Genomic DNA, 12,301 nt, shown 5'->3' on the forward strand with positions numbered 1-12,301 from the left:
GTAAATAACATAAATTAAATGACGATAAATAAAATTGCGAGAATTTAAATTGCGATAAATAAATTGCGATAAATAAAATGTAATCAGTTAGCTAGGAACAGTTAGCTAGGATTTTGTTAGCGTGGATTCTTTACAAAATTTCTCATAGTTAATTTGTTTGTTTCTAACAAATTTTATTTTGTCCAATATTTTCTTCATTATGCCACTTGTCGGATTCTGATAGATCAAAATCCAAATATGAAATTGAATGAAAATGGTTATTTCGTGGTGAACGGATTTGTATATAGGTGGATGTAAGTAGGATAGTAAATGACTGTTGAATCAGATTCGAAGAACGTACAATGTAACTTATTAATGTGAAATCTAAAAATTCCTCGGGTATTACCTACCCGTTAAAATATTTTCACCATTAACAGTTTGTACAAAAGAATTTTTTTTAATTACAATATTTATGAAAACATATACATATATATTTTCTTCAGATGTAATCATGGATTTAATGAGTTAATATAATATTAAACTCATTTAGTTTTCGGTTGGAACTAGAATAAATAATCTCTAAAACTTTAGAGATTACATATTCGCCATGTCGAACGAAGATAAATGAGGTAGAACGATACGTAGAACGAAGATCATACTCAAAGTACAGATAGTGATATTGAAGCATGAATTGTTGATGGTACTGGTGCTGTTACTGATGGTACTGTTGGTGCCGGTGATGTTGCTGAAGCTGGTACATTTTGCACCATATTCTCCGAATTGATTATTCGAGCGCGAAGTTCGTTGACTTATTACTCCAGGATGATTGTCGGTCGGAACGAGTGGATGAATAAGGTTCAGAATTGTGGATATAATATAATCTTGTCGAGTTACCCTGGAAATGAGACTGAAAATGGTGTCTCGAACAGGTTCGCCGGTAACCGCTTCAGGTTCATTGTTAAGAGGTGAATTCGGTTGGTGGAAGGGATTGCCTTCTGCGCGTCTCCATTGATTTAATAGACTACGAACTCATCAGATGAATTAGTTGATTCATTCTGGTGACACTGCTTTCAGAGCTTAGGTGAAACTCCATATCGGAATAGCTGTCGGAATCTGAGGAATTCGAACTGGTTGAGGGATTCATCTCGTACGATCAGATGAAAGATTTTCGTTAAGAAGTAGATTATAGGATGTAGATTAGTACCCTGCATACATAATTTACATATGTGTATATAATACTAAAATCCCATAAGTTACGGAGGAATCTACGAAAGTTGTCAGGCAAAGTTACAGTAACAGATACGCTAAGATATAAAGTAGCAGATACGCTAAGATATGAATTTTGTCTATACACTATTCATGCAGTCAATGCAGTAAAACGTGTCTAGACTAAGAATGATAAGCAAGTGATTCTCTAAGAATGATAAGCAGGTAATTTTTGACACAAAATGATAAGCAAAACTTTTGACATGCAGACACGGTCGAAGTTCAGACTCACTAATGCATCCTAACGACTTATCAGTTAGTCACACTAATGCAGACCTGGTTCACTAAGACCTCCGCTCTGATACCAACTAAAGCGACCTGTCCTAATCCATCCGGACGAAGTTCATATCGATTATAAATGATTCACAACAGTTGATTACATCGCGAGGTACTTGACCTCTATATGATACATTTTACAAAAATTGCATTCGTTTTTGAAAAGACAATCTTTCATTTCATCAAAAGTTGACAACATGCATACCATTTCTTAATATATCTTACTATAATTGACTTAATAATAATCTTGATGAACTCAACGACTCAAATGCAACGTTTTTTGAAATATGTCATGAATGACTCCAAGTAATATCTCTAAGATGAGAAAATGCACAGCGAAAGATTTCTTTCGTACCTGAGAATAAACATGCTTTAAAGTGTCAATCAAAAGGTTGGTGAGTTCATTAGTTTAACATAAATAATCATTTCATAATTTTAATAGACCACAAGATTTCATATTTCCATTTCTCATAAACATACGTCCCATGCATAGAGACAAAAATATCATTCATATGGATTGAACACCTGGTAACCGACATTCACAATATGCATATAAGAATATCCCCATCATTCCGGGATCCTCCTTCAGACATGATATAAATTTTGAAGTACTAAAGCATCCGGTACTTTGGATGGGGCTTGTTGAGCCCGATAGATCTATCTTTAGGATTCGCGTCAATTAGGGTGTCTGTTCTCTAATTCTTAGATTACCAGACTAAAAAGGGCCATATTCGGTTTAATAATCCAGCCATAGAATGTAGTTTCATTTACTCGTGTCTATTTCGTAAAACAGTTATAAAAACAGCGCATGTATTCTCAGCCCAAAAATATAAAGGGTAAAAAGGCAAATAAAACTCACCTAATGTATTTTGTAGTAAAAATACATATGACTATATTGAACAATGCAGGGTTGGCCTCGGATTCACGAACCTATATATATATATATATATATATATATATATATATATATATATATATATATATATATATATATATATATATATATATATATATATATATATATATATATATATATATATATTAAAATGTATAATCGTATTCGAACAAGTTTATATGTTATAACTTAAATTATATATTATAATTATTTAGTTTGTGTATATATTCAAAATGTTTAATATATATATATTTAGTTATATTAATATCCCTATATATATATATATATATATATATATATATATATATATATATATATATATATATATATATATATATATATATATCCTTAATTTGTTATATATAAGTATTTATATAAACAATGTTTTTATGTTTGATATGTGGTATATAAACTATTAATATAGTTATAATATATGTATTGAGTATATTTTAGGTACAAAATATTTATTTGTAACGAAAATGATAGTTTTGATAATAATGATTTACTAAAAATAATAACTTTCTTGATATTGATAATACTAATAATAATAACGATATTGTTAGAATTGATACTTAGGATAATAATAATAATAGTAAAACTAATAATTACGAAAATGATATTTATACTAATATTAGTGAGAATAATAATAACTTGTATTGTTTTATAATAACAATAATAATAATAACAATATCAAATACCATAGTAATAACACTAATAACAATAATAATAATAATAATAATAATACTTGTAATAATAACAACTACTAATAATAAACATAACAATAATAATCATAAGAATAATAAAAATGATAATATTAATAATAATAACAATAATAATAAAGACTACCTTAGAAGAAGCTTTTAAGAAAAAAAACATCTCGAACCAGACTCGAACCCCCGACCTCTCCAATAACCATCACTCGCCTAACCATTTGGGCTGTGCCCGTTTTCTGATTTAAAACCCCACGACAATTTATTTAACCAGATAATGTTTTCTGTTATATCTTCCTTCTTCTTCCTAAATCCAGTCGACAGGGATGATCCAAATTACAATAACGAATTTGTTTTTGTATTCCTTAACAAAGTGTAAATATTTGTAATCATTATTTAAATTTAATAACACTTGAAAAAATAAATAAAATCAGTTCCAAAATCAATTGTTGATGTCGCTGTTATTTAAAAAATTTTTTTATGAACTTCAATTTCAAGAATGAATTAGGCCAAGCTTATAACATGAAACGAGTTCATAATCATCATTAGAAACTTTCTAGATAATTAATTTAATTCAAAACATCAAAACTTTTACGAATTTCATGATGAACACAATATTTTACTTTTTAAATTCTAAACTTTGACTCTCAAATTCGAATTGAATACTAGGAATTGAAAGCCAAGATTTTGAAGAAAGATTTGATAAAGGATTCCTAACACTTTGGCATTTTTACATTTTAAAATTTGATTCGAAAATTGATTATGGATTAATTGGGTTTACGAATAAAGAAAGAGAAAAAAAAATATCTGTGGTTTTAAATTTGATTCCACAAACATCTGAGAAGCTATATGACGTTCAAGTAAATGATTCATATTACAATATCAATTGGTGAAAGGTTGTTTGTAGAGATGATTGAGTCAACAATAGCTCACAAGCAGGGAGAAGAAAAAAAACAGCAAATAAATAAAAAAAAATAGCAATAATGGATGCAGATAACACTCGTGTTTACATAACAGATATTGATTGATTCAATGATTAATGCGTGTATATATATATCAGTTATATATATCTGTATTATATATTTTATCTTTAATATATACTAATAATTAATATAACAATAATACAATTAATAATAATAATAATAATTAATAAAACTGATTTTTATCTGATTTAAAAATGCTGATATATAAATATAATTTAATTATTAATAATATGACATAACTTGTTATTAATTATAAAAGTACTAATAAATAATAATAATAATAATAATAATATTGATAATAATAATAATAAAAATGATAATTTGATAATATGATAATTTTATCAATAACAATAATGATAAATATGATAATACTAATAATAATAAAATAGCATATTACATGTATCAAATCAATTATTAATAATAATAATGAAAGTATTAATAATTTTAATATATTAATTATATTCAACTTGTAATCTAATATAATACCATTTATTATTTATGTAAGATTATGTTATATGATGACATTTACTGAACAGTTAAAATTTATATATTCTATATATGTATTTAATAGAAATCATATTTAGTTTCATAATAACATATACATAATATTTAATATTTACATAATCCTATAATAGTATGTAATTGTGTTTGCATATTAGTTACATGTAAATATGAATACATTAATAATGTTTTATATACATAACCATTATATATCCATTTACTATATTATATTATTTCATAATAGAAATATATATTAAAAGTTTCAACACATAATATTAATGATACAAATATTAATATTAATATTAATATTATTAGTAATAACGAAAGTAACACTAGAAATATTAATATGACAATCATATTTTTAATGTGTAATTATATTTAACATATTAATAATATATATTATAATTGTACTACATATATCATATGTGGAATATTATCTATTCATTTTTAATACATTATATGATATGTGTTTGTATATTAAATATAATTGTCTTATATATATATATATATATATATATATATATATATATATATATATATATATATATATATATATATATATATATATATATATATATATATATATATATAATTTGAAATTATAAAATGGAATTTAAACATTTGAATTAAATATATAAAATAAGATACAAAATAACTAAGTGTAATTTAAAATGAGTTTATATATATATATATATATATATATATATATATATATATATATATATATATATAATATATATATATATATATATATATATATATAAACTCATTTTAAATTACACTTAGTTATTTTGTATCTTATTTTATATATTTAATTCAAATGTTTAAATTCCATTTTATAATTTCAAATTATTATATATATATATATACACACATATTTATTTGCAAACTATGGTTCGTGAATCGTCGGAGATGGTCAAAGTCAAATGCATTCATGGAAATAGTTCAAACATTATGAGACTCAGTTTAATAGACTTTGCTTATCGTGTCGAAATCATATAAAATTAAGTTTAAAATTTGGTCAGAAATTCCCGGGTCATCACAGACGCCGTCCTGGGCTTCACTGCTGGACGCCGTCCAGATGCACTATATATATAAAAAAAAATTTAAGACGCGTTTTTGGTAAAACGAGGTTGGGTCGTTACATTATATACCTAAACATAATAGCTAACATTGTAATGCCGAGCATTTAGAAGTCAAGAATGACATCTCGCGTAATATACCTCAAACGTTATTTACATAACCATAATAGATGACATAGAAATGTCGAAAATTCCAGAAGTCAAGAATGACATCCCTCGGTTTCACTAACCGAGGTGTTCTTATAAAAGATAAACTCTCATGCGTCGGAGGATACGTTTAAATCCGAATGGGGTTCCTCCCGTAATCAGAACATAAGAAAGAGATGTACGTATATGAAAACAATATACATAACAATATGATACAAATAATCACATATAATAATATATTATAGGTCGGGCTGTAGACTAGACTCACTAATACACCCTATTGGCTCGGGGTAACAGCATCAATGCAGCCTAATTTCCTGCAACCAGCGCTCTGATACCAACTGTGATAGCCCGTCAAGTACCCTTAACGGCTCTGTCACTTGGTCCCATAGCTTGATCATAACTCTATATGAATTTTCATAAATAACATTGCATTCATTTAATAATATTTATTTCCTCAAAAGGAAAATCTAGATCATTTGTAAATTTAGAAAAACCATCCCAAATGTATAAAAAGGGTTGACCAAAACAAGTCAACAACTACCCACAATGTAACAGTATTTAAAGTAGAATGCAATCTTTAATGTTGAAATCAAAATCTGCTACAGACAATGCAGACTCTCTAAGCACCGCGGAAACAATCAATCATGAACCCGAGAATAAAACATGCGAGTAAACTGTCAACAAAAATGTTGAGTGAATTATAGGTTTAATATTGCAAATAATAATTAATTTAAACCATAAAAATTTTTGTTTGAAAACATAAAGACTCATTTTGGACCACAAAATTATATGCTCGAAAACATATAAAAACATTATTCCATTAACTCGTGAGCCACCTGGTAATCACTTAACAACTCCATACCCTTAACAAAACCAATATAACAATATACACTGAACAAGTGTATCTTCCAAAATACGAAGTATTAATACATTCCGCTTATAAACTGCTAGCGCGACTAGTACGAAATGGGGTTGTCAGGCCCGATAGATCTATCCCTAGGATTCGCGTTCACCAGTAGAAACCAGTGATTAAAATTACCAGATTAGGGAATATTTTTGTTCGACTCACAATGAATAATTTAAACCAAATTCCAATTGTGTCCAATATGTAAAATAAATTGCATGTATTCTCATCCCAAAAGATTTAAAATAGAAAAATGGGACTATAACTCACCTTAACGTAAACGAAGCAACAACACAGAAATGCGAACAGCAAATGGTAAAGTGATCAAGAATGACCACAACGCCGACCTATAAATGAAGTAGGTCGGTATAAATAACAAACTTAGTCTTAGTATGATAGCTATAGAACATGTTGCAAATAAGCATAGAACATCACTCAGTATGATCAGGACAGCGTATAACACGTACTTTCTATTTTTAGAAAGTTTATATTTTTAGCAGGTTTCCATTTATGGAAAGTTTCTATTTTTGGAAAGTTTCCTTAATTAGAAAAGTCAACAAAAGTCAACTGAAAGTCAAAGTCAACCGAAAGTCAACTCAAAAGTCAACCTTGGTCAACCTTAGTCAACATTGAAATTAAAGTGTAATTTATATTAATAATATAAGTTATAATGTTATTTAAAGTCATAAATGTATAATCATGTCATATCATAAGTTTAATTAAATTAAATTGAATTATAAAGTTAACATAAGTTTAAATGATATAATTAATATAAAATAAGTATTTAATTAATTAATTAAATATTAATCATAACATAAGTATTATTAATTAATAATAAATTTTTAATCATATCATAAGTATCATTAATTAACAATGAATTATTAATCATATCATAAGTATTTAATTATAAATTTTTTTTGAAAAGCAACAATTATATTAATAAAAATGCAAAGAGTTACAACGTATTACACGCGATGTCTTCTCAAATACAAGCATAATTCTCACTAGTTAACTAACAAGTCATTAATCTAACAAGAAACTAAACTAGGAAAATATGGGGGTTGTGGACCTAATTATGCCAATCGATCTTTTTTTCTCGACATCTTTTCGCAACCCAATCAAATGATTTAACTTGTATCTCACATAGCGCAATCGGAGCGGACCAAACTTTATTATTGAAGATTTTTTTGTTGCGATTATGCCATATAAGATATCCGGTAGCCCAAGTAATCGCTTGCCATAATTTAGAACCAAACTCTGTCATCCCAATATTCGACGAAGCTTGAAATAATTCATTGATACTAATCGAATATAAAAAGTTTACACCCCACCAATCGAACCCCTTTTCCCAAATCTCAAACACATGTTTGCAAAACACTAATGCGTGATCCACCGATTCGATGTCATCATCACAAAGTTGATACCGTACACTATTCAAATCAATACCACGTTTGTCTAACTCGGATAAGGTCGGTAATCTCTTCTTTCTCGCCCTCCAAATGAACACCTCCACTTTTTTAGGAACAAAATTGTTACGAAAAGTTTCAACACAATTAGTACCTGGCAGTAGTACCTTCGAGTCGATAAGTTTAGAGAGCTTATTTGTAGAAAAAGACCATTGCCCGATAGCTCCCATTTCCATGAGTCTGACTTCGAATGATCCATTGGTATGGAAGCAATCAACGTAATTATCTGATGTAACTCAGTGAGAGTCCCGTCGGCTCGCGTATCCAATCCCATGCACTAACAGTGGTATTCCCGTCCCAAAGTACTTTTTCTTTGGCTCGTGCTACCCGATTCCTCTCCAACCGAAATAATCTGTTGTAGGACTGCTCAAAAGGAATAGAAGAAGCCCACGCATTGCTCCAGAATGACGTGTTGCCTCCATCTCCAATAGTTTTAATAAACGACTTGGAGAAAGAGACCCCTGAATCATCAATGTGACCACCTGTTAGTATGATATTTGACCAAGTAGAATTATAAGTGAAAACTTTTTTGTTATTAAAAGACTCGAAACCACCCGAAGACCCATAAATGCTCGAAATAACTTTGACCCACAAAGCGTTGGGCTCGATTTTAAACCTCCACCACCACTTACCGATCAAAGCTAGATTTTTGCTTTTAAGGGAACCCAAATTTAACCCCCCCCCCCGGACCCGTATGGTAAGAGAACTTCCTCCCATTTAACCCAAACAATTTTTGAGTCACACCTCGTCCCGCCCTAAAAAAAGGGAACGTCTCACACTCTCAAGTTTTTTAGCACACATGGCGGGGCACGGAAGAGTGAGAAGAAATACAACGGAAGACTATTTAACACCGACTTTACAAGTGTTAATCGACCCCCAAATGACACCGAACGAGCCTTCCAATACGAAAGTCGTTTCTCAAATTTATCGATCACCGGTTTCCAACTATCCAATTTTTTCATATTTGCACCAATCGGGAGACCAAGATAAGTGAAAGGAAGTGCACCGACTTTACAACCAAATGCATTAGCCATATACCTCACCTCTTCATTTTCAACACCCAACCCGAAGATACTACTTTTATGATAGTTAACTTTGAGTCCCGATGATAATTCAAAACATTTAAGAATCTTCATAAGATTTCTTATATTTCTTAAATTCCATTTTCCAAAATAAATCGTGTCGTCCGCGAATTGTAGGTGAGAAATACAAAATTTGTCACGTCCTATTTCAACTCCTTCAAACATGTTGTTTTTTACCGCCGATTTTGTTAATGCATTTAAACCTTCCGTGGCAAGAATAAATAGAAAGGGGGATAAAGGATTCCCTTGACGAACCCCCTTCCTAAGTTAAATTCCTTCGTAGGTGAGCCATTCACAAGAATTGAGATAGAAGGGGATTGAAGGCAAGACATTATCCATTTCCTCCACTTGGAACCAAAACCCATGAAACACATTACTTCAACCAAGAATTCCCATTTAGACAATCGAACGCTTTCTCAAAATCAACTTTGAAGATGAGACTTTTTGTTTTATTTTTTTTTGCTTTAGGTGATCAATTGTCTCATTCGCAACAAGGGCACCATCAAGGATGTTTCGACCCTTAATAAATGCACTTTGTTCGGAGCCTACTAACTTCGGGACCACCTTTCTAAGCCGATTCGACAGAAGTTTGGCTACTATTTTATAGTAGCTCCCCATAAGGCTAATCGGGCGGTACTCATTGAGGGATGATGGGTTCGAGACTTTTGGAACCAATGTGATAAAAGACGCATTACACCCGTTGGAGATTTCGCCATTGTCCCAAAAAGATTGAATGGCATTGATGAGATCAATCTTAATGGTTCCCCAAAATTTCTTATAAAAACTCAAATTGAACCCATCGGGGCCCGGGGCTTTTGTGCCGCTATAATCTCTAATCGCCTCCCATATTTCTTTTTCTGCGAAGTGAAGCTCGAGTAATTCGGCTTCTAATGTCGACAGCTTACCACCATATTTGGCAGAGTGTTGATTCCCATCAGGTTCAAAGTCAGAAGCAATGTCAGCAGCAAAAGCTGGGCTCAACCCACTAAGATTCGATCAAGGCCTGTTCGGCCCACTATGGTTCGGCCCATAATTGATCAACCAGTCCACCATTTGTGGCATGATGTTTGTTTTGGCCTCAAAAATATGCTGAAAGTGTGCCACTATTCCACCCTTAACATCGATCGGATTTTCGTTCCAAACACCATTTATGTTGAGACCTCGAATATTGTTTTTATTATATCTTCGCTTAATCGTGGCATGGAAATATTTTGAGTTTTCATCACCTTCTAGAGTCCAACGTGTTTGGGATTTTTGCTTAAGCATGTTAACTTTGATGCTTTCTTTTTCCAACCAACATCTTCTCACCTCTATCCATGATTTCCTATCACTCTCATTCAAACCACCTAATTACACCTTCTTTTCCCAATCATCAACCTTTGCCTTGAGCGAGTCAATTTCTTTGTCTAAATTCCCATATACACCTTTGCTCCAATCCCTAAGATCAAACTTAACATTTTTCAATCTATCCCTAAATATGCAATCTTTTCGAGTGCAACTCACCGGTTTATCCCACGCTTTTTTAATTATTTCACCCGCATCTTCGTTGTTGAACCATTCGTTGAAAACTTTGAAAGGTTTAGGGCCATAATCAATAACTTTATCTCTTAACACCAAGGGACAATGATCCGATGTCTTTCTATCTAATGGGAGAACCAAGAGGTCCTTCCAAAGATTGATGAATTTATCGGAAACAAAAAATCTATCAAGCTTGCTAAACTTTGCACCATCAACACTTATTCTCGTGAACTTTCTTCCAATGATAGGGATTTCGATTAGGTTATTTTTTATGATGAACTCGTTAAAACGTGCAGCCCTTCTATGATGAAAAACACAATTTAATCGATCCGAGCTTTCTCTAACTTCATTAAAGTCTCCACAAAGAACCCAAGCCGTATCAACATCTCTCATAATACTATTAAGTTGCCCCCACATTTGTTTTTTTCTCGCATCATCATGAGGACCATACACATTTACAATAATCGATTCTTGACCCGAAATAACCCAATGGCCCCGAATAGCAATGGAAAAATCTGAGCACAAAGTATCCAAGGCCCTAAAACTTCTTTTATCCCAAATAAGTAACATCCCACCCGATTTCCCGATAACTTCCTTTTGCACAAAACCAACATCTATATTACCCGTCAAATTAACCACCCAATGATCGGACACAACTTTACATCTAGTTTCTTGTAACGCAATAATATCACACTTTTCTTTTACACAAAGGGACTTAACCCCCCCGAATTTCCCCTTAACCCCAAAACCGCGAACATTTAATGTAAGAATCTTCATAGAAAATAGAGAAACGGACGAAGGAAGGAACTTAGTGGGGGTTAAGGTGTTTCCACCTTAACCCGATGTGCTGCCCGTAGTCCATAATCTCGTCGTTGTTGATGGGACTAATAGTAGGTCGATTAAACCCCCTAGACTGCCCAGATCTTCCAGATTTCGATCCTTTCCCAACTCTTCTAGGCTTAATTCCACATGACTTACATTTGTGGGTATCATCCAAATTAATTCCTCTCCTAGCCATACTTTTCATTCTCATTATTCTTGATGATGCTTTGCAATTCCCAATTGCTTTCCAGTAACAGTTGTTACAAAAGGAGATCTCGGAATTAGAATTGTTATGCCCAGAGGTTACCGAATTAGGTTTGGATTTCAGCTTAGTGTTCCTTTTCTATTTCTTCTTTTTAGACCTACGAACCACAGGCTCCTCTAGATACTCACTTTTTGAATCGAATTTCTCTTTGTTTTGATCAGTGGTGTAGCCCAGTCCAGAAGAATTACCTATCGCCTTTTCATCACTTGATCCACTATTATGAATAGCAGGCCCGTTATTTGTAGCGACCCGACAAAATCGTCATTGACGACGCCGTCTACTTAGGTCCCGTTACGTGGTCATAAGTCTTTAAAAACAACGTTTGACCAAAATATGTCGCATTCATTTCAAATGTAAGGATGTTTCAAAGTTTACAAAGTAGTCCTACGACTAAACATGTTA

General features: G+C 31.4%; 3 protein-coding genes across 3 annotated transcripts; all 3 read right to left on the reverse strand.

Moving 5' to 3' along the window:
* Positions 1 to 7,815: 7,815 nt before the first annotated feature.
* On the reverse strand, positions 7,816 to 8,388 carry LOC139848548 (uncharacterized). The gene has a single exon (XM_071838276.1). The coding sequence runs from the start codon at positions 8,386 to 8,388 to the stop codon at positions 7,816 to 7,818; it is 573 nt and encodes a 190-aa protein (XP_071694377.1).
* Positions 8,389 to 8,434: 46 nt separating this feature from the next.
* On the reverse strand, positions 8,435 to 9,246 carry LOC139848549 (uncharacterized). Its single transcript, XM_071838277.1, has 2 exons — positions 9,012 to 9,246; positions 8,435 to 8,694 (listed from the first exon to the last, which is right to left on the reverse strand). The coding sequence occupies exons 1-2, from the start codon at positions 9,244 to 9,246 to the stop codon at positions 8,435 to 8,437; spliced, it is 495 nt and encodes a 164-aa protein (XP_071694378.1).
* Positions 9,247 to 10,644: 1,398 nt separating this feature from the next.
* LOC139848550 (uncharacterized) lies at positions 10,645 to 11,589 on the reverse strand. The gene has a single exon (XM_071838278.1). The coding sequence runs from the start codon at positions 11,587 to 11,589 to the stop codon at positions 10,645 to 10,647; it is 945 nt and encodes a 314-aa protein (XP_071694379.1).
* Between the last annotated feature and the right edge of the window lie 712 nt (positions 11,590 to 12,301).

This window comes from Rutidosis leptorrhynchoides, chromosome 5 (assembly GCF_046630445.1).
Source record: "Rutidosis leptorrhynchoides isolate AG116_Rl617_1_P2 chromosome 5, CSIRO_AGI_Rlap_v1, whole genome shotgun sequence".
NCBI lineage: Eukaryota > Viridiplantae > Streptophyta > Magnoliopsida > Asterales > Asteraceae > Rutidosis > Rutidosis leptorrhynchoides.

Bases quoted from the DNA above. Each gene is read 5' to 3' on its own strand.
- LOC139848548 (XM_071838276.1), bottom strand. From the start codon at position 8,388: ATGGAAATGGGAGCTATCGGGCAATGGTCTTTTTCTACAAATAAGCTC.
- LOC139848549 (XM_071838277.1), bottom strand. From the start codon at position 9,246: ATGGCTAATGCATTTGGTTGTAAAGTCGGTGCACTTCCTTTCACTTAT. The intron at 8,695-9,011 runs GTGTGCTAAAAA...TCATACTAACAG, and splicing joins ACTCTTCCGTGCCCCGCCAT to GTGGTCACATTGATGATTCA.
- LOC139848550 (XM_071838278.1), bottom strand. From the start codon at position 11,589: ATGAAGATTCTTACATTAAATGTTCGCGGTTTTGGGGTTAAGGGGAAA.